General features: G+C 42.5%; 1 protein-coding gene across 7 annotated transcripts in view; it reads left to right on the top strand.

Annotated features, from left to right (window-relative positions):
- Positions 1–351: 351 nt before the first annotated feature.
- The window catches only part of wdr59 (WD repeat domain 59), a 96,315-nt gene continuing 73,073 nt past the window's right edge, over positions 352–23,593 (top strand). For 5 of the 7 annotated variants that reach the window (XR_011952323.1, XR_011952324.1, XM_072547741.1 and 2 more), the window contains exons 1-4: positions 358–440; positions 9,065–9,114; positions 13,385–13,520; positions 18,131–18,216. Coding sequence is in view for 5 of the 7 variants with exons in the window: in XM_072547741.1 (XP_072403842.1) it covers positions 387–440; positions 9,065–9,114; positions 13,385–13,520; positions 18,131–18,216 (326 nt within the window). In the remaining 2 variants the exon portion in view is untranslated. Of the gene's footprint in view, positions 441–9,064; positions 9,140–13,384; positions 13,521–18,130; positions 18,217–23,593 lie in introns of all 7 variants that reach the window. The other 2 variants (XM_072547744.1, XM_072547742.1) reach the window with 2 other exon arrangements.

Here is a 23,593-nt window from a genome sequence, read left to right as displayed (position 1 = left end):
TGGCACTGTGAGACAGCAGTGCTAACCACTGAACAACCATCTGAGGAGCAGACCTGCAACACACACTCACGCCGAAAATTTGCATTGCCAATAATTCGGGTTTGTTCACTCTGTCTGCATTGCACATTACATTTCAAAGGAAAATACGCATATGATAATATTCAAATTGAGCACAGGGCGAATGTTTAATCAAAGAATAAGATCTTCAGACAGTGACACCGATAGATCAAAGCCATTGAAGTGAGATGCAGCCACACGACGCCCACCCACTGACAGACAGGCCTTTGCTGGCCCAAAGGGGACTAGGCCTGGGCGGGGCACGTCGGAAGTTACGTAAAGCGTGATGACGTAGTTTGTTGTTGTTGGTGCCCTGCTCTGTCCGTGACATGGCGGCTCGCTGGAGCAGTGAGAATGTGGTGGTGGAGGTCAGGGACTCGCAGGTAACTCCCTGACTAGCAGCTGCGCCGCTGCTCGGGGCTGACGGATCGCTTTTGGCTCGCGCTGCCGTAGAATAGTCGCTGGAGTCCGGCGACGGCCGCTCAAGGCTGAGGATTTGTCTTTGGCGCGGGCCTAAGCAACGAGAGCGCGCCTGCGCAGAACAAACGCGCACACTCCCCTTACTATAATAGTTACCTTGAAATAGAAACAGAAAGTGTTGGAGAAACTTGGCAGCATCTGTGGATAGAGAGAAAGAAACAGTTCATGTTTCGTGTCCAAAATGATTCTGCTCCGGACGCCTTAAGCACACTTAATTTTAAACTGTTCAAATAGTGCATGCTGCACCTCTGCTTGGGTTAACATCTGAAGCTTCGCTAATTGGAGTTATTCTTGATTATGGAGATGCTGGTGTTGGACTGGGGTGTACAAAGTTAACAATCACACAGCACCAGGTTATAGTCCAACAGTTTTAATTGGAAGCACTAACTTTCCGAGCACTGCTCCTTCATCAACCACCTGATGAAGAAGCAGCGCTTTGAAAGCTAGTGCTTCAAACTAAATTGGTTGGACTATAACCTAGTGTTGTGGGAGTTATTTTTGTTCACGATCCAAGCATTGATATTTTTAATCAATCTGTTCAGAAAGTTACAACACATCTCTGAAGCTGTTGGACATTTGGTTAACCCTGGTCATTTGGCCTGTAGTTAGTACATGACTCCTCTGCAACAACAACTCTTATTGACCTATTAAGTAGTGGTGGAAGTTGTCAAGTGACTTACTCCAGTAGGCAACCACTTGTGCTCATGTTTTTGTGTTGTTTTGTGTTGAGGGGACAATAAGGATTGATCAATGACTTCTTTCTTCATACTCTTTGAGAAAATGTTATGGACCCTACAAACTGTTTCATTAAGGTGCCAGATAAGAGAGGATACAGAAGGTAAAAAAGGTTGGTGAGTAAAGGGCATAGAACACAATGGTTACAGCATAAAAAGAGATCTCTTGGCTTCTTGTGTCTATGGCAGCTGTTTGCAAGAACAACTGAACCAGTCCTGCTTCGTTTCCTTTTTGCACTACCCTTTTTTTTGTTTGGACAATCATCCAATTCTCTTTGAAAGCTGTGATGGAATCTGCTTCCAGTGCATTCCAGATCCTAATCACTCGCTGCATAAAATGGTTGTTTTTCAATGCAGCTTTGGTTTTTGGCTGAAAAATGATGGTGAGTCAGGGAACCATGAGAAAAAAAATTGCATCTAGTGACTCCACATAATTTTAAAATTCTCCATCGACTCCTGACTCAAGCTTCCTGAAGGTGAAAGTCCCCAGCTTCTCCAATCCATCCACAGACCTGAACCTGAACTCTGGAAAAACATTTTGCACTCTTCTACACCGTAACATCCTTTCTAAAGGGTGAAAGTTAAGAAACACGAGGTGTTATTACAAGTCTGGATATTTTCAAGAGTCCGCCAACTCATGGAAAAGATGGTAAGGAACAGATTTACGGGGGAGTTATAATGGTCCTGTATTAGACAATGCTTCTGATGAAGGACTTGAATTACCAAAATACAGACTGGGACAATAGCACTGTAAAAGGCAGTGAGGGGCAAGAGTTCTTAGAGTGTTCACGTACATTTCATCCAGATTTATGCCTCTGGTCCGCAGAGAAAAGATACACTGTTTGGTATGGTTCTTGGAAATGAAGTCAGCCAAGTGGAACAAGTTGGGGAATAGTTTGAGGGCAGTGATGATTGTGTCATAAGGTTTAGGATAGTTATGGAGAATAACAAGGAACAGCTAGCAGAAAAACAATTTTCAAGCAGTGAGAATGGATTAAAGGTTTGCGCACAACTCTGTCTTTAAAGAAAAGTGAGTTTTGAGAAGGTATATTCTTGTAAAGGGGTAAAATTAAAACAAGCAAGTCTAGAGCTCCAAGATGAAGGATTAAGATGAAGAAAAAGTATTGTCTTGACAGATGTCAGGTTTTAAAGGTATAATAGGAGAAAGTGAGGACTGCAGATGCTGGAGATCAGAGCTGCCTGACCTGCTGTGCTTTTCCAGCAACACATTTTCAGCTTTAAAGATATAATAATCAGGCTGAAATTTGAACGTTTAGAGGAGAAATACATAAGTCCATCAAAGGTAATCCAAAAGACCTTTTGGCCTCTTATCAGTAAAAGTTTGGTGAAAGGAGTGATCAACTGATTAGGATTTAGAGGGTACTGATTTAGTGTAATTGGCAAGATGAAGAAAATCTTTTTCATATGGTTAGGATCTGTATTTCTTCTGAGAGTGTAATAGGGCCAGGTTCATTTGAGGGATTGGAAGTGTAAATCAGTACTATTTGAAAAGGATGTATGTGCCGCGCTATGGAGAGACAGTTAGGGAGTGAGACTAGCTGAATTGTTCTATTACAGAGGGCCAAATGATCTCGTTCAATCACCATTTTAATTGTGATAGTTGGTGAAACTGGTTTTCATCTCCTTTTGAGAAGAGAAGATTGTGTGGAGATTTGGTAGATATGTTCAGAATCATAGTACGTCTAAATCATTGTGTTCAGTTGGTCTTTCAGTTATTATTATTGAAGGATTGCAAAGAGTTGAACATAAGTAGTCATTCATCCACCCACTGAAACTAAATCATAACAGCACAATGTGGGCTGATGACTTTATAAAGTCCAATTTGCATTGGTTACAATGCAGGACCAGAGTGATCAATTAATATGAAATCAGGTTGAAGTGAAAAGTCATGCTTGTGTGAAATAATTTTTTTTGTTTTCAGTTGATGTTGCTGGCAAGTCTGTCACTTGTCCATCACAAAATGTTCTTGAAAGGTGTTGGGGAGTTGCAGCAATTGTTGGCAGTGGGACACTGACAGGAAGTGAGTTTATTTTGACCCAGTGACAACAATAAAATCCCAAGTCAGAATATGTGTGACTGGGAGAGGAATTTGCAGGTTGTGATGATGTGTTGCATGTTTGTCTGGTGCTCTTGAAAGAACTTTCAGTTGCTGCAGTATATCTTGTAGGTGGAAGAACAGGTTTGTGCTATTTTGGTGATGATGTAGGGAGTGAATGTTGAAGTTGATGGATGTGAGTCAACTAAGCACATTACTTGATCTGAGAGATGTCAAGCTTCTTGATTGTTGGACCTCAGTCATCCAGACAAGTGAAAAGTCTCCATCATACTGTCTTGATTTATGTCAATAAGCAAGCTGTAGGGAGTCACTGGTGAGTTAATCTGTGTGATAGGTGAGGTCGATTGGATCATTTAAGGCAAATGCGATACTTACCTTGATTAGACAAATAATTAATTACAAGAGCAGAGAGGTTATGGTGGAGCCATCCAGTATATTCGTTGGAGTACTGTGTGTAATTCTGGTTTTGAGACCAGAAGGAGAGATGTGATTGCCCTGGAGAGGGAGCAGAGGACATTTGACAGGATGTTGCTCAGGGACATAGGTCAGAAGAAATGTACCCCTCAGAAGGGAACAATAACTAGGAGTCACAGCTGTAAGGTAAAGGACAGAACTTTTGGAAAGAATTTAAGAAAGCAATTTTTCATCCAGTTGGTGTGGGTGTCTGGAACAGGTTAGTAATACTTTTACACAGCTGATTTGTGCCTTGTAAATGATGGAAAAGCTTCGAGTCGTCAAGTGATCAAATCTTGGATGTTGACTGCATGGGATTAATGGTGGTAGCTGTTGAATATCAAGGCAGTGATTTGTTTCTGTCTTGTTGGAAATGGCCATTTTGTGGTGCCACAATCACTTTCCACTAATCAGTACAAACCTGAAGTTTATGCACATCTTGCTGCATTTGGATATTGATAGCTTCAGCATCTCAGGAAATGAATGGAAGGTTATTTGAAGCAACTGAAGCTCGATTGGCCTTGGTCACTACACTGAAGTGTAGTTTACTTGGTCTGATGTGATGGGCTTCCATTTGTCATTGCTGTCCTACCTTGTGCTTGGTATGTCTTTGACTAGTGGAAATGTTTACCCTGATTCCCATTTACATCAGTCCTGCTGTCATCTTGATGCTACACCAAGTTCCTGCTGTCTTCATGTCAGGAGCAGGCCCTCTCTCCTCACATCTGAAATTCAGCTCTTTTGCCCATGTTGGGACCAAGGCAGTCATGAGAACTGCAGCTGTTGGCCTTAGCTGAACTCAACAAGCATTGTTTAATGAATACCACATCGAGTCTGTGTTTGATTACTTGATCCCTTTGGTCCAACTCATCCATGCTGACCAGATATCCTAAACTAATCTAATGCCAGCACTTGGCCCATATCCCTCTAAACCCTTCCTATTCCTATACCCATCCAGATACCTTCTAAATGCTGTAATTGTACCAGCCTTCACCACTTTTGACAGCTCATTCCATATACTCACCACCCTCTGCATGTAAAAGTTGCCCCTTAGGTCCCTTTTATATCTTTCCCCTCTCACCCTAAACCTATGCCCTCTAGTTCTGGACTCCTTCACCCCAGGGAAATGACTTGTCTATTTACCATATCCATGCCCCTCATGATTTTATAAACCTCTATAAAGTCATCCTTCAGCCTCCAAGGCTCAAGGGAGAACAGCCCCAGCCTGTTCAGTCTCTACCTGTAGCTCAAATCCTCCAACCCTGGCAATATGCTTGTAAATCTTTTCTGAACTCTTTCAAGTTTCACAACATCCTTCCAATAGGAGCGTGGCCAGAATTGCACACACAATTCCAAAAGTGGCCTAACCAATGTCCTGTACAGCTGCAACATGACCTTCCAACTGCTGTACTCAATGCTCTAACCAATAAAGGAAAGCATACCAAACGCCTCTTTCACTATCCTACCTACCTGCAACTCCACTTTCAAGGAGCTATGAACCTGCACTCCAAGGTCTCTTTGTTCAGCAACACTCCCCAGGACCTTACCATTAAATGTATAGGTCCTGCCCTGATTTGACTTTCCAAAATGCAGCACCTCCCGTTTATGTAAATTAAACTCCATCTGCCACTCCTCAGCCCATTGGCCCATCTGATCAAGATCCTGTTGTACTCTGAGGTAACCCTCTTTGCTGTCCACTACACCTCCAATTTTGGTGTCATCTGCAAACTTACTAACTATACCTCCTATGTTCACATCCAAATCATTTATATAAATGATGAAAAGAAGTGGACCTAGCACTGATCTTTGTGGCACACCGCTAGTCATGGGCCTCCAGTCTGAAAGACAACCCTCCACCACCACCCTCTATCTTCTACCTTCAAGCCAGTTCTGTATGGAGCTGGCTAATTCTCCATATATTTCATGAGATATCACCTTGCTAACCATTCGACCATGAGGAACCTTGTCAAATGATTACACTTTGCATCACTTTGTAGACTGGAATGGCAATTGGTCAGATTGGATTTGTTCTCTTGTTTGAGAACAGGTCATGGCAAACTTTTCCACATTGTTGTTTTGATGCCTATGCTGTATCCATCCCTTTTGCTATTTCTTCCTATTAATTGCAATAAATAGAATGAGCTGAAGATTGATTTCTGTGATAATGAGAACTTGGGAGGAGGTCGAGTTGGATTACCAACATGTTTCCAGCTGAAAATTATTGGGAATGTTTCTGCCTCACTTTTTTACATTGATGTATTTGACCTTATCCTTAAGGGGGGGGGGGGGGGGGAAGAGCAGGCAATGTTGCAATGTTTGAGGAACTGCTTTGTCTGTTTAGTTATCAAATTACTCACCACCATTCATTATTGAATCTAGTGGGACTGCATAGCTTTGGTATGATTCTTAGTTTGCTCTGTCTATCTCCTGCAACTTTACAACCATTTAGTTTGGTATGTAGCTTCACAAAGTTGGCATCAAACTTTTAGTTATACCGGGTGCTGGTATTCTCTTGCATCTTGCATTGAGCCACTGTTGATCCCCTTACTTGATAGAAGTGATCAAGTGAGGGAGATACTGAGTCATGAGGTTGCAGTTTGTGGTTAAATTTGATGTTGCTGCTGGTGGTTCACAGTACCTCATGGATACCTTTTTTTATTTGAACTGCAAGATCAGTTCTGAATCTAACCCATTTAACATTGTGGTCACACCATGCAATATGATGAAGGGTGTCCTTGGTGTAACGATGGGTCTTGGGTCTCCACAAGAACTGTGCAGTGGTCATTGCTCCCAAAACTTTCATGTACCAATATGACTCATTTTTGTAGTTCACTGAGGCAAGAACAAGGACACCTTTTTCTAATTACCTGCTGCAAGTACTGTTGGAACGAATGTCCTTCAGAATGATACACACAGAGTCATGGAGATGTACAGCATGGAAGCAGACCCTTCGGTCCAACCTGTCCATGCCGACAAGATATCCCAACTCAATCCAGTCCCACCTACCAGCACCCGGCCCATATCCCTCCAAATCCTTGCTATTCATATACCCATCCAAATGCCTCTTAAATGTTGCAATTGTACCAGCCTCCACCACATCCTCTGGCAGCTCATTTCATACACGTACCAACCTTTGTGTGAAAACGTCTCTTTTATATCTTTCCCCTCTCACCCTAAACCTATGCCCTCTAGTTCTGGACTCCCCAACCCCAGGGAAAAGACTTTGTCTATTTATCCTATCCACGCCCCTCATAATTTTGTAAACCTCTATAAGGTCGCCCCTCAGCCTCTGACGCCCCAGCCTGTTCAGTCTCTCCCTGTAGCTCAGACCCTCCAACAGTGGCAATATCCTTGTAAATCTTTTCTGAACCCTTTCAAGTTTCACAACATCTTTCCGATAGGAAGAAGACCAGAATTGCACGCAATATTCCAACAGTGGCCTAACCAATGTCCTGTACAGCCGAAACGTGACCTCCCAACGTCTGTACTCAACACTCTGACCAATAAAGGAAAGCATACCAAACACCACCTTCGCTATCCTAACCAGCTGCAACTCCACTTTCAAGGAACTATGAACCTGCACTCCAAGGTCTCTTTGTTCAGCATCACTCCCTAGGAACTTACTATTACGTGTATAAGTCCTGCTAAGATTTGCTTTCCCAAAATGAAGCACTTTGCATTTGTCTGAATTAAACTCCATCTGCCAATTCTCAGCCCATTGGCCCATCTGGTCCAGATCCTGTTGTAATCTGAGGTAACCCTCTTCGCTGACCACTACACCTCCAATTTTATGTGTCATCTGCAAACCTACTAACCTGTACCTCTTATGCTCGCATCCAAATCATTTATATAAATGACAAAAAGTAGAGGACCCAGCACCAATCCTTGTGGCACTCCCCTGGTCACAGGCCTCCAGTCTGAAAAACAATTCTCCACCACCACCCTCTGTCTTCTACCTTTGAGCCAGTTCTGTTTCCAAATGGCTCGTTCTCCCTTTATTCCATGAGATCTAACCTTGTTAATCAGTCTTCCATGGAGAACCTTGTCGAATGCCTTACTGAAGTCCATAACGATCACATCTACTGCTCTGCCCTCATCAATCATCTTTGTTACTTCTTCAAAAAACTCAATCAAGTTTGTGAGGCATGATTTCCCATGCACAAAGCCATGTTGACTATCCCTCATCAGTCCTTGCCTTTCCAAATACATGTACTTGTTCATGTTCGAAATTAAAGTCAGAAATATGTAAGAGTTGTTGCAAGGGAACTAGTTTCGAACATAAGATAGGCTAGAAAGTGGAAACTCATTAATCGCAACAGAAGTTTTTACTGGAACCATCTTTCCCTGAATCTCTGTAATGTTACAATATACCCTTTAATATTAATCACTAAAGATTTAATGTTCTCATGTCCAAGCATACAACTGGCTTCTAATAGCTTTGTGCATGCTGTTGGATACTATAGCTCCTTCTCCATAGCCACCCAAGTGAGAGAAATTTGAATGGGTAGTTTTTAATCAACCCGTCATAGGGGTGTTTGTGGTGCAGTGGTGGTGTCCCTGTCTCTGGACTGAGAATTCAAGTCCCACCTGCTGAGGAGTGCAATTACATGTCTGAACAGGTTGATTAGAAAAATAGGAATCAACCAGTTGGGGGCTCTTGCAGTACAGTGGTAGTTGCTGTACATCTGAGCCAGGAGGCCCAAGTTCGAATCCCATCTGCTCTAGCAATGTGTCATAGCTTTCCTGGAGAGAGGATCAGAGAAAATGAGACTACCATTGTACCACAAGAGCCCTTGAGAAAAATTTAAATATTTTCTAATCAACCTGTTCAGAGATGTTATTGTACATCTTGAGAGAAGGTGGGATTTGAACTACCACTGTGCCACATGAATGTTTTACCTTCTTACCTTTAACTCCTACGTATTTAGCATCAATAACATAATTAGATACTGACAATTAATTGTAACAGTTTTACAAATCTTTTCCCCTATTCAGGATTACAGCAGTCAAATTGATACATGCCTAGTTTTAAATCTGTTATGTGTGGTCCTCTTGTAGCCACTTGCCGTTGGCTATCCAAGTTGTATTTGTTTGCTTGATCAACTATTCATCCACTGTTGGAATTGTACAATGTAGTAATTAGCAAAGATTAAACAGTTTTAACAGTAAATAGGTCACTTGCTTCTACATTCATGTGGTACACTGAGGTATGCTGATGTGCATCTGTTTAAATTGTTAATTTTTTATTTATTTTTCATATTAGGCAACTGCGATGTCTGTGAACTGTCATGGCCAGCTTGCGGTACTTTCCGGGTAAGCAGTCATCCAAGGATGGATGGTAACCAGAGTGTAAATAATTTGTTCGTTTCTATTTATGAATATGTCCTTAGCCCTGTTAACTATCATCCTGCTTGTTGTAATAGGGAATGCACAGGAGTGCAAGCCAGTACTTCAGTCTACGTTGGGTGGCATGGTGGTACAGTGGTTAGCACTGCTGGCTCACAGCACCAGGAATCTGGCTCAGTTCCAGGTTTGGGCGGCTGTCTGTGTGGAGTTTGCATGAGTTTCCTCCGGGTGCTCCAGTTTCCTCCCACAGTCCAAAGATGTGCAGGTTGGGTGCTAAATTGCCCATAGTGTCCAGGAGTGTGCAGGCTAGGTGGATTAGCCATGGGAAATGAAGCCTTACAGGGATGGGGTAGGTCTGCGTGAGATGCTCTTGAGGGTCAGTTTGGACCTGTTAGGCTGAATGACCGGCTTCCACAATATAGGGATTAAGTAGATTACAGGCCTTATAACACTCTTGTCATTGGGTCAAGTTCGATGCAAAGTTTCAGTTTTGCTCATATCAGGAACTGGGTAGGGAATCTGTATTTGGGGTGTGGATAACCTTTGAATGGCAAAAGGAAAGCACTCTTTTAATTCACTTCCTGATTTTTGCTTTGAGTAATGTATACTTTTTTTGATTCAATACCCATTTGAAACTTTGAAGCCACTTTTTACTGAGAGATTGCTAACTACTGACTGAAATGCAAATCAGTAGTAGTAGAAAAGGATATTGATAACTTGCGTCTGTTTTGCAGACAAGCTGACAAGAAGGAACTAATCTGCCAGCTTCAGTCCCTCAGTGTGAGAACACAGAGAATGCGTATACTTGTTTTTAATGCTGTGTGGTTGGGAGTGGCCTTTCTGCATAGAAATTGCCCATGGCACCCAATCCGCGATCATTAAAAGCTCCTTGTGCCTCTTATTATATTCGCGTTGATTTTGCTACTTCATGGCTCGTGCATTGATTGTGATTAAAAAGTGAGGGCTTTGTGTGGATATGTGCTCTGGAACTGTTAAGTAAGAATTCCCCAAAATCCTTTCATCCAGCTGTGAGCAGGTCAGGAATCTGCGATTGTCCTGACTGCCTTTGTCATTCTAAAGCACCCACTTGTGGCCAAGTGACACTTCTCATCCATTTGTATCTATACATAGAACATTACAGCGTAGTACAGGCCTTTTGGCCCTCGATGTTTCACTGCCCTGTGAAACCAATCTGTAGCCCATCTAAGCTACACTATTCTATTCTCGTCCATATGCCTATCCAATGACCATTTAAATGCCTGTAAAGTTGGTGAGTCTACAACTATTGCAGGCAGTGCGTTCCACGCCCCTACTAATCTGAGTAAAGAAACTACCTCTGACATCTGTCTTCTATCTATCACCCCCTCAGTTTGAAGCTATGCCCCCTCGTGCTAGCCATCACCAAGAAAAAAAGGCTCTCACTGTCCACCTGATCTAACATTCTCATTACCTTATATGTCTCTATGAAGTCACCTCTCAATCTTCTCTCTAACGATTTTTGTACAGCTGCAGCATTAGCTCATGGTTCTGAAACTCAGTCCCTCTATTACTAAACGCTAACACACTGTATACCTTCTTAACAACCTTATCAACCTGAGTGGTAACTTTGAGGGATCTATGTACATGGACACCACGATCTCTCTGTTTATTTACACTACCAAGAATCTTACCATTCGCCCAGTACTCTGCATTCCTGTTATTCCTTCCAAAGTGAATTACCTCACACTTTTCTGCATTAAACTCCATTTGCCATCTCTCAGTCCAGCTCTGCAGCTTATCTATTTCCCTGCAACATGCTTTGGCACTATCCATAACTGTATCGACCTTGCAAATGTCATTGCAAATTTACTCACCCAATGGCAAATAGCAGTTGACCGAAAACAGATGTTTGCGGGACACCACTGGTAACTGAACTCCACGATGAATATTTCACATTACCCACCACCCTTTCAGCTAGCCAATTTCTGATCCAAATCACTAAATCGCCCTCAATCCCATGCCTCTGTATTTTATGCGGTATCCTACCATGGGGAACCTTATCAAGCACCTTACTGAAATCCATGTACATGACATCAATGGCTTTACCCTCATCTACCTGTTTGGTTGCTTTCTCAAAGAACTCAATAAGGCTTGTGAGCACAACCTACCCTTCTCGAAACCAGTCTTGTCTGTCGCTAATCAACTTATTCTTATGGAAAGATTATAAATCCTATTTCTCATAACCTTTTCCAACATTTTACCTGCAACCAATAAAAGGCTCACTGGTCTATAATTACCAGGGTTATCTCTACTCCCCTTCTTGACCAAGGGGACAACATTTGCTATCCTCCAGTCTTTTGGCACTATTGCTGTAGACAATGATGACACAAAAATCAAAGCCAAAGGCTCTGCAATCTCCCCTCTGGCTTCCCAAACAATCCTTGGATAAATCCCATCTGGCCCAGGGGATTTATCTATTTTCACACTTGCCAGAATTTCTGACACCTCCTCCTTGTCAACCTCAATCCCATCTAGTCTATTAGCCTGTTTCTCAGTATTGTCCTCAACAACATTGTCTTTTTCCTGTTTGAATATTGACGAAAAATATTCATTTAGCGCTTTCCCTATCTCTTCTGACTCCATGTACAACTTGCCACTACTATCCTTGATTGGCCCTAATCTTTAGTCATTCTTTTATCCCTTATATACCTGTAGAAAGCTTTCACGTTTTCCCTGATCCTATTCTGCTATCATGTCTCCTCCTCGCTCGTCTTAGCTCTCTCTTTAGGTCTTTCCTTGTAACTCTCAATCACCCTACCTGAACCTTCATACCTCATGACCCATCTAAAGTACTTGAACTATAGTATTCCCAGTCAATATTTAGGAATTTGAAGTCCCCATAACTATTACCCTGTCACTCTCGCTTCTATCGAGAATCATCTTTGCTATCCTATCCCCTACGTCTCTGGAACTATTTGGAGGCCTCCAATAGAAAACTCCAAAAAGGTTGACTTCTCCTTTCCTGTTTTTAATCTCAGCACATGCTACCTTAGTTGACATGTCCTCAAATATCCTTTCTGCCACCGTAATACTGTCATTGACTAACAATGCCACATTCCCACCTCTTTTACTGTCTTTTCTGTTCTTAGTGAAACATCTAAATCCCGGAACCTGCAACAACCACTCTTGTCCCTGCTCTACCCATGTCTGTGAAATGGCCATAACATTGAAATCCCAGGTACTGACCAATGCTGCAAGTTCACCCACCTTACTTTGGATGCTCCTGTCGTTGAAGTGGACACACGTCAAACCATCCTTTTGCAATCCTGAAACCCTATTTCAGACCACCCTACTGTCAACCTCGTCTATACTCAAACTACGATTTAGATTCCCATCCTCCTGCTGAATTAGTTTAAATCCACCCGAAGAGCATTAGCAAATTTAAACCCCCCCCACCCCCGAGGATATAGGTACCCCGCTGGTTCAGGTGAAGACCATCCTGTTTTTAGAGGTCTTGGCTACCCCAAAAAGAGCCTCAATTATCAAGGAATCCAAAACCATCCCTGTAGCCACATGTTCAACTCCTCTCTCTTCCTGTTCCTCTCCTCGCTAGCATTTGGCACGGATAACAACCCAGAGATAACAATTCTGTTTGTCCTAGCTCTTAGCTTGCACCGTAGCTCCCTGAATTTCTGCCTTAAATCCCCATCTCTCTTCCTACCTATGTCATTGGTGCCGATGTGGACTATGACTTGGCGCTGCTCCCTCTCCCCCCTCCCCCTCCCCCGTAAGGAATCCAAAAACACAATCCGAAACATCTCAAACCCTGGCACCTGGGAGGTAACACACCAACTGAGTCTCTCTCGTTCCCATAGAACCTCCTTTCTGTACCCCGAACTAGAATCTATGTCTTATGGGAGCTGTTTGAAACTGCCGGTCATTTTTGCAATAGCCAACAGAACAATATGTGCAGAAATTAAGAGCATGAGGCTGTGTTCCACTACTACACAACAAACACAGGAGTCTGCCATTTGTGCTGTAAATAATTAACATTGGCAATCTAAATTTCCAACAAGTGTGGGAAGATGCTTTGAGTTTCCAGCCACTCCATCTACTGCAGTTGTGTTCGATAGAACACTTTCGGAAAAACCTTTCATGATAGGACGAGGGGCTCCGAGTGTGCATAGCATAAAAAGAAAGTTGACTTTTTCTGAATGCAGGTGTGTAAGTTTGTCACTGCCAATGTTTTTTGTTACAGGCGCCGCTTCTTATATGTTATAAATTTAGATGCTCCCTCCGAAGTACCAAGAAAGGTTGCTAGACAAAGCAAATGGGACATTGGCGTGGTGCAGTGGAACCCCCATGAGACCTCTTCGCACTACTTTGCAGCTTCAGTAAGTATTAAATTGGGTCTTGCTTATTTTAAATCCTTGCATGCAAGAGTATACATGAAGTTATCACAAAATGCTTTGCACTTCATTTCTGAGCTAAAAGGAAGAACTGTAAATATTGGAACTCTCAAAATTTGAATAAAAAATATTGAAAATTTGTTTGGTTAGCTTGTGAGAAATGTAACAAATCTCGTGTTTTTGTTAATATGTTAGCTAATGTTGAGAATAAACTTCAGGGTAATAGACATGATGGTGAAACGTGCAGAACCCTGGTGGATGGTGATCAGTATGGATTAATGTGGTGGATTTCACACTGAATAGAACAGAAAAACAATATCATTGGAGTCACCGAGCTGAGCTAGTTCTTAGTTTGAGCAACGTTTCTTCAACTTGTCTCACTACTTCACATCAAATGGATACATGCATTGGTCCTTATCATTCCTGTCTCTTTGTGGAATGTGGGAAATTCCTTGTCCTAATTTCCATTATTGTCTCACCTTCAGTTGGTCCATTGCTGACGCTTGCCTTCCTTGACTTCACTGTTTCCATGGTTAGTGAAGGGCTGTCTGCCAATATCGACGTTTCGGACCGGAGCCCTCCTTCAGTTTCCTGATGAAGGGCTCTGGCCCGAAACGTCGATTTTCCTGCTCCTTGGAGCCTGACCTGACCTGCTGTTCTTTTCCAGCAACACATATTCAACTCTGATCTCCAGCATCTGCAGACCTCACTGTCTCCCATCTGCCAATATCCACTACAAGCCCATCATCTCCTGCAGTTACCTCGACTGTATTTCGTTTCATCCTTCTTCCTGCAAGGATTCCATTCTATTTTCCTTATTTTTCACCCACATCTGTTCCAATTATACCATATTCCATGGAGGTACTTCTGAGATATCCTGCTTTTTCCTTATTTGCGGGTTCCCTCCCACTGTGGTTGGTCGGGCCCTCAGCCAGTGTTCTCTCTAATTTCGTTTTGTGGCCCTGTGTGACACCCTGGTGCTCTCTTCCAGCACTCCTAACACTTGATCACAACTCCTATGGCACCTTGCCATATAATCGCAGAAGGTACACTTGCCCATTCACCGCCTTACTCCTCTTCAGCCAAGCGCAAATATATCTTCCAGATGAAGGAGCGTTTTAATTGTACTTCTTTCAACCTAGTCCGCTGTATTTGTTTTTACTCATTTGTGGGATGTGGGTGTTGCTGGCTCACTGGTATTTATTGTCCGCTGCTAGTTGCCCTTGTGAGGTGGTGGTAAGCTGCCTTCTTGAACTGTTGCAGTCTACCTGCAGTGGTTGACCCACAATGACATTAGAAAGGGAATTCCACAGTTTTGACCCAGTGACCATGAACAAACAGCCTTATATTTCCAAGTCATGATGGTGAATAGCTTGGAAGGGGACTTGAAATTGGGGATGTTTCCATATCTGCTGATCTTGGAAGTGGTCATGGAAGGTGCTGTCTGAGGATCTCTGAATTTCTGCAGTGAATCTTTCAATAGTACATACTGCTGCTACAGAGCGTTAGTGGTGGCGGGAGTGGCTGCTTGTGCATGTACTGCCAATCAAGCAGGCTGTTTTGTCCTGGATGTTGTCAAGTTTCTTAACTGCTGTTGGAGCTGCACTCATCCAAGCAAGTCAGGAATATTCCATCACATTCCTGACTTGTGTCTTCTAGATGGTGGACAAGCTTTGGGGAGTCAGGAGCTGAGTTACTCTCTGCAGTATTCTTAGCTTTTGACCTGCTGTGTTTATGTGGTGAGTCCAATTGAGATTCTGGTCAATGATAACCCACAGGATGTTGACAGTGATGGTAATACCATTGAATATCAAGGGACGGTGGTTAGATTGCCTCTTATTGGTGCTGGTCATAGCTTGGCATTTGTGTCGCATGAATGTTATTTGCCACTTGTCAGCCAGAGCCTGATATTGTCCAGGTTTTGTTGTGTTTGAAAATGGACTGCTTCAGTATCTGAGGAGTTGCGAATGGTGCTGAACATTGTGCAATTCTTGGGCGAACATCCCCACTTCTGACCTTATGATGGAAGGATGAAGCAGCTGAAGATGGTTGGGCGTAGGACACTACTCTGGGAAACTCCAGCAGAGATGACTGACCTCCAACAACCACAACCAACTTCCTGTGTGTCAGGTATGGCTCCAACCAATGGAGAGTTTGCTCCCTGATGCCCATTAATTCCAATTTAGCTAGGGCTCCTTGATGCTGCTTTCAGTTGAATACAGCCTTGATGTGAAGGGCTGTCACTCTTGCCTCTCGTCTGGAATTCAGCTCTTTTGTCCAAGTTTGAACTAAAGCTATAATGCTGCCATAATGTGGTATCCTTCACATTGGTGAGACCAAGTGCAGACTGGGTAACCATTTCCAGTCAGAATGACCCAAACATTTCTGTCCATCAAAACACTTTTGTCCTGGACATGCTACCATATTCCAACTAAGCTCAACGAAAGCTGGGGGGACAACACCTCATTTTCTGCTTCGGCACTTTACGGCTCTTAGGACTCCATTCTGAGTTCTACGATCTCAGAGTATGACCCATTTCTGTGCTTATCATCCTTGGCCATGTCTTGTTATATTTGCTCTGAGCAGAGTGGACCCATTTTTTTCCTTTCCATAGCTAACATACACTTTTTTTCCATAACGTTTGGCCCTTTGGCCACCATTATCAAGACATTTGTCGTTTGCACTTGGCACACTTGCCATCTGTTCCACATGTTCCTCATTCTCCTCTGTCAATAACATAAAAAACAGAATTTTCTAGCTTCTTTGTGTTCCACAAAGGCATATTGACTTTGAAATGTAAACTCTTTTTTTCTCTCTGTATATTTGCTGCCAGACCTGCTGAGTTTGTCCAGCACTTTTTCGAATCATAGGATCCCTTTGATGTGGAACCAGGACATTTGCCCCACAATGACCTCTGAAAAGTATCCCACCTAGACCCACTCCCCTGCCCCATCCCTGTAACCTTGCAATTCCCATGGCCCATCTAGCCTGCACATCCCTGGACATTATGGGCAATTTAGTAAGGACAGTCGACCAAAGCTGCACTTCTTTGGATCGTGGGAGGAAACTGGAACACCCAGAGGAAACCACACAGACATTAGGAGAACACGCAAACTCCACACAGACAGTGGCCCAAAGGTGGAATTGAACCCAGGTCCCTGGTGCTGTGCGGCAGCAGAAATAAACACTGAGCCACCATGTCACCCCAGTTTTTAGTTTTAATTCAGTTGATTGCATGTCTTTTGAAGTGTAGATGAGCAGAAGTGGCATGGGTGTTCACATAGACAAGTTCTTAAAGATGGCAGGGTAATGGATAAAATGACTAAAAAAAGGGTTATCTCAGTTTATAAGAAGAGGAATATAATTGAAAAGCATGGTGAAATTGTTTGTGTATTGTGGAAAATGTTGAGCATCACACTTGTGAATTCTTGTAAAATTTTAGAAATAGTGCAGAGGAGATTTGGAATGAGCAAATTCAGTATTGAGAAAGGGTTAGAAAAGTTAGCGTGGTCTAATTTCTAAGAGTTCAAGTTAAGAGGTGACATCTGAGAGCTCGAAGGATTAGGAGAGATTTTAAGAAAAATGATTCCTTCTGGTGGAGGGGGTTGATAGTTCGGGTTCATGGGGAAAATATCAAGAATGGAGATCGTAATCTTTTTTGCAGTCCTCAGTATCTGGAATGCTCTACCTAGAAAGATGACAAAAACTGATTTCATACTTGTTAATTACACATGAATTACACAGGTCTTGAAATATGTGTTATGGTGGGAGGGTTGGGTGTTAGTGGAACTTTGTATGATAGCTTTTTCAAAGAGCTCAATAGCCGCCTTCTATCCAAAATGTTTCTATGATTCTTTGTTGGGTTATGACTCTTGATCAGTTCTGGCATTTAAGTGAGTTTTGGCATTAGGCTATAAATGTTGTAAAGTAAGTAAAATTGTTACTCGATTTTTATTGGTCAAATTGATTAAAAAAAAATACAATTGCCTGTTTCTAAACTTTAATAGCAGAAAGATGATATAATGTGTTCAGAAAAAAAATACCGTTGATCTCTTGATGGTTCATGAATGATGGTCGTTTGTGGATAATGGAAATCCAGGTAAAGATACAATGTTTTTTGCTGATAATGCAGTGGACTGGAGAGGTAGTTGTGTTTACTTCTGGGCTTATTTCATGTACTGTTTCATTTAACAGGGGACTGTGCTAGTTTTGCTGCAGAATGAGGCGTCACACTTGCTCAGGTGTCTGAGCTCTGACCTTGTGTTCACTTGCCTTTTATTTGAAACACTTGAGAGTGACTACCTAACATAATTTCCATTCTTACAGTCTGTCAGATACACTGTCCCTAGTGTGATTTTGCATTTGCTCTTTTTGATGTCAGCATATTCTCCAGTGTTTTTAGGTAAAATGCACACAAATGCATAGTTCAAATTCACTTGGGGTTTTCAGAGTAAGCATCAATATCCAAAAGTATAAATGTTACAGCTCTGATATTTGAGGCAAAGCATACAACTCTGATAAAACTGACTGAGACAGTGTATTGATGCAAGTTCTGTTTTGCAACTCCTGAGGTTATATTTGGATGTGTATTTCAGTGTAACCAGCGAGTGGACCTGTACAAATGGCATGATGGAAATGGGGAGATCCACACTTCACTACAGGGTCATACTCGTGTTATAAGGTATTTTATGTAGAATTATACCTCTGCATAAGTAATGTGAATATGTTATGCTGTCTTTCCTCACAGTATGACAAGTAATATTAAATAAATAACTCAATTTAAATTGAAACAATTACTCAAGCCCAGCACCAGGTTGCACAGAGACTCTGGAAAGACAATTAGAGCTTAGAACTCCATTTCTTACTTTCTGTTAATTTATTACATTCTGTCAGTCCGCTTCTTGACCATCATCTTGAACGTTTGACGAATGTTTAAACTTGAAAGTGGTTTTTCCTGTCTTTCCTGCAACAGTCACATCACTCAGTTCAGTGGATCCTTCTGAAAGACAAGTCATCCGAGCACCTGTTTTAAGTTGTTGGTCTTTGCATGCAATAACTGTGTGTGTGTGTGTGTGTGTATGTATCATGGTCGTTCAGTCTATAACCACCCAACCCTGCTCTGTTGCATTTTGTTATTTTCACAATGTCATCGCAAAACACTTGAGAGGTACTTGACTCTGTCTGCTCAGTTTCTGAGAGTTTGTAGGCAATCACATGAGAATGAAGCTTAATTGTTTAATTGCAAAATTGGGTGACCATAATCCTATGAATGTGCCATGCTATTTTGCCAGGACCTATTACCATGACTACAATTTCCCATCACTCAAAGTAAATTAGAACTCCTTCCATTGACTAACTGATTGGGAAATTATAACTCCAATCTTATGAAGCAAATTCCCAACTCGTATACACCTTTCTTTGATGCCTGTCCATGTGGATTCGACAGGAGGCACTGGTTCCATTCTTAGCCGACTAAATCAGATCTAGAGAATTGCCATTATCTTCTGATTAATACGTTGTTACCACTGGTATCCCCAAGGATATTTCCTTAGACACTCCCTATGTTTCATCTGCATTTTGCTCCTTGATGACATCAACCGAGAATGTGTCAGTCTCCTAATATGTAATGATTAGACCTAGTTCTGTCTTACCACCACCTTTTGCATAGAAATGAGCAGAAATTTCTTCCAATTAAATTTATAGGAAGACTGAGCCCATAGTCCTTCAGTCCCTGCCACAGGCTATGGTCCCTCACCACTATTTATTTTTTTCTTCATGCTGACTGTTTGAGGCTGAGCCAGACTTTTGATTTGCAGATGAGTTTTTAAATACATTGTCATGCTCAGACTTCCTATCTTTGATATCATCCATCTGCTTCCTTGCCTTAGCTTTACTGCTGCTAAGACATTCATCCATACCTTTTTCCATATCTCCCAGAATGTAGATGTTGCTGGTCAGGCCAGCATTTGTTGTCCATCTCTGTTACCCTTGCACTGTCCTGTTTGCCATTTCAGAGGGCATTTAATATTGCTATGAGTCTTGAGTCACATCGGCCAGGCTCTGTTAGGCTGATCAATTTCCTTGGTGAACCTTGTGTGTTTTTTATAATAATCAGTGGTTGTCATGTTCACCATTGCTGAGAAGCGGTTTATATTTCAAACTTCTTAACTGGAGTTAACATTCTATCAATAGCCAAAATAATATCTGCACCTGTGCATTAACCTGGATATTTTGATTATTTATCAAGTGATGATAGCAGTGTGGCACCATCTTCTCTAGACTTTATTTTAAGGTGCTCCTGTCCACCCTGCTACATTGGACTGTGTAACTTTGAGGCCTTCCAAACTTGGCTGCCTTTTTCTGTACCTCGACCTCAATTCAGCTCTGTGCTAACTATCCTGGCTCCTGATTGAGCACTGGGTCAATTTTAAAACTTTCATCTTTGTTTACAGTTTCCTCCATGTTATGACCCACCAATTTCAATTACCCCTAGCCCTACAACTCCTGATATATCTGTGCTTTATTTGCAGCCTCTTGAGCATCCGAATATTAATCAATTCACTGTGAGTTGCCCCTGCTGCCTTGACCCTAACCTCTAGAATTCCTTGCCCAAACCTCTCCTCTTTTTGTAAACATTTTTATTGGAGAAAAAAGATTTTAAATTTTTTACAAAATTACAACATCAATCTAAAACTGTATAATAGCATTATAATGTAAGGACAATAACAGTAAACAAGCTACTACTCTACTCCACAAACCACTGAGGAGAGAGGAAAAAAAACGTACAATTCAATAAATAACAAAAAAAATTAAATTAAACCAAGGTAAATTAAATCGCACTCAGTTAAGTTACCGCATTCAGTTAAGTTACTGCACTCAGTATAATCTCACGAAAGCTCCCCGCCACTGGGAGCATTAGTAGGCGTACCCATATTTATTCAGGATACTTCCTCCCAGGGGCCCCCAGGCCGCCAGACATAACTGTCACGACGACACAAAGGCCCTAACCAATATAGTCGACAAGTCTGCGTCTATATAATTCAGAAGGGCCTGTCACGTTCTCTAAAACAGTTCTGTTTTCTGGTGCACCAAACTCTTAAGTAAGTCCAAGGAGAGGTGCTCCATAATTAATCGATGTCACCCCGAGAGTCCCAGGGGATTCTCCGACACTCGGCTCATTAGAATGTTCTTCCTCGCACAGAATGAGAGAATATTAAACAGTTTCTTCCCGCCCAAAGAAGGGAGATTTGGCAAGCCCAAAAGGAGGGGCACTGGGTCCACCTTAACCTCAATTCCCAAGACCCCTTCTAAAGCACTTGCTATGGTAACCCAATACCTACAAAGCTGGTGCATGACCTCAAGCATTGAGTATTTGGGGCACGCTGTTGTCTTAAATTTCACAAGCCACTTCGGTGCCAAATGAGCCCTGTGGAGTACCTTCAGTTGCAGAGTCTGCATCCTGTTACAAATCAAAATCTTCTTTGTTCTCCCAAATATCCTCCCATGCCTCTGACGAGATTTCCACCTCCAATTCTTGAGTCCAGATTCCACACAGCTGCTCAATGTCTTTCTGAACATTACCTTCTAACAAGTGATAGAGGTTGCTGATCAAGAGAGCGCGTGTAGACAGAAGCACTCTCTTCTCCATATCTCATTCATAAGGACTAACCATTAATATAGTCTTATTCTGTATAAAGCCCCAAACCTGAAAGTAACGAGAGAGGTCACTCCTAGATCGTTCATATTTCTGACTCAGCTGCTCGAAAGACACCTTGACCTCGCCGTCAAATAAATCTCCCAAATAGGAGATTGCTCCGACTGAAAGCCGGAGTCCATCGACCCTGGCCGGAATCCTAACATTCCTAATAAGGGAGTGAAGGGGGAAGTTTTTTTGTAAGTTGCCCTCACCTTATTGCATCATCCTCCATGCTTTAATCGTGTTCAGGACAGTTGGGTTTCTGTACTGATCCATAAGAGTCCTCATCTTGTCCATAAACAACAAATTGATAAGGGGGCAATTTGCCTGGGAAGTCTCGATGTCCAACCAGATTGACCACGGGTACTGACAAGCCCAGTCAGCCACATAGGATAGTTGGGAACTCCATTGATATTTCTTAAAATTTGGGAAACTAAACCTCCCATCCCTTGCGGAAGCTGCAATTTGGCAAGCTTCATAAGAGGCTGTCTATGATGCCAGATGAAGATCTGAGCCAACTGTAAAGCCTCCATAGTGCTCACCGAGGCAGCATCAAATGGAGCATTCGCATGGGATATAATAAATGAGGAAGAACATTCATTTTGACCAGAGCTATTCTACCCAACCAGGATATTGGAAGATCCTCCCAGTGCCGAAGATCCTGTCTTATCTTCTCTGGCAACTGCACAAAGTTAGCTTTATATAATTGATCGAATGCCAGGGTGATCAAAATGCCTAAATACAAGAAACCTCCTTGTGACCACTTGAAAGGGAACCTGGTTCCATCCCCAAGATCAGATATTCTGGTAAGGCCCCCCACAGGCATGGTCTTCGACCTCACGAAATTAATTTTATACCCCGAAAGCAAACCAAACGGGGCACAGGTGTCATTGGCTCAGTTAAAAAGAGCTGAACATCATCCGCGTAAAGGGTGATCTTATGTCTGCCTGATCCTACCTCCGGATGGCCTCTGCCAATGGCTCAATCACCAATGTAAATAATAGTGGTGAGCGAGGGCACCCTTGTCGGCTGCCTCTGCCAATACTAAAATTGTCTAACCGTTTACCATTGGTGAGAACTGCTACTTTTGGGTCACTGTATAAGATTGCCACCCACCTGGCAAAAAGCCATCCAAGACCAAACTGCTCCAGTATGTAAAAGAGGTACTGCCACCCTCATCCCGGTCAAACGTTTTCTCTGCATTCAGGGAGACTAACAAGCCTGGATTCCACCCTTGCTGGCATACCTGGACCATGTTTAATACTCTTCTATTATTCGTAGACCTATGACCCTTAGTAAAACTTGTCTGGTCCTCCCTTACAATGAAGGGCAAAACATTCTCCATCCACAGTTCCAGCATTTTCAACAGAACGTTAAAATCCACATTCAGTAATGATATGGGTCGATATGAAATGCACTCCTCTCGGGTTTCCCTCTCTTGAGAATATGAGAAATATTTGCTTCTCTCAGAGGATGGGAGGCAGTCCTGACTGTACGAATAGTTGTACATATTCAACAGTGGCCCAGCCAGTGTATCTAAAAACACCTTGTAAAACTCACTTTAAAATCTGTCTGGGCCGGGCGCTTTGCCACTCTGGAGCTGCCTTACTGCCTCCTGTATTTCTTGGATTGTCAGATGGCCATTCAGAAAAGACGCCTGCTGTGAAGTTACACCAGGGTTTTAAAAAGGACTCCATCTTCGCCAATGTGTCCTCACAGCCCTCCGACCAGTACAGCCCAGAGTAAAACTGACTAAATGCTGCATTAATCTTTTTGGCATCGCAAGTGAGAGTACCAGCACACACACTAATGAATGTGATTGATTGGAGGGGCATTCTTCTTTCTGGCCAGATATGCTAGATACTTAACTGGTTTATCACCATACTCAAATAACCTCTGTTTTGCAGAAGTGATTTCCTTCTTTACTGTCTGGGTGAGTGCAGCACTCAGTAGCCCTGAGGGCTGTATTCTACTACAATTTAGTTCCAGATGGTCTGTCAAAGCATGTGGATTAGAGGAAAAGGTGAAATCCCTCCCTTAGGGTGAAGACTTCTCCACACATCCACCAACTGCTTGGATTGTGTGGATGTACCTACAAGGCCCCTCTGCATCCTGTCCACTTTGGGGTCAATAAATCAGTTAAAGTCTGCACCTATAACTTAATGACTCACCCCAAAGACAATCAACCTGGAAAGCGCATCCGTTAAAAATTTGAGGGGATGTGCCGGGGGCAAAATACATTCAAAATCCCACAATCCATAAACCGTCCATGTTCATCCTTAACAGTTGAAATGGGAGAGTCTTCTGGATGAGTATAGTAACCTCTTAAAGGATGAGAAAAACACCCATCAGAACCCTCCCA

This window comes from Chiloscyllium punctatum, chromosome 26 (genome assembly GCF_047496795.1).
Source record: "Chiloscyllium punctatum isolate Juve2018m chromosome 26, sChiPun1.3, whole genome shotgun sequence".
NCBI classification, from domain to species: domain Eukaryota; kingdom Metazoa; phylum Chordata; class Chondrichthyes; order Orectolobiformes; family Hemiscylliidae; genus Chiloscyllium; species Chiloscyllium punctatum.
Note: the sequence above shows the minus strand (reverse complement) of the source record. Positions and strands in the feature narration are given on the sequence as shown.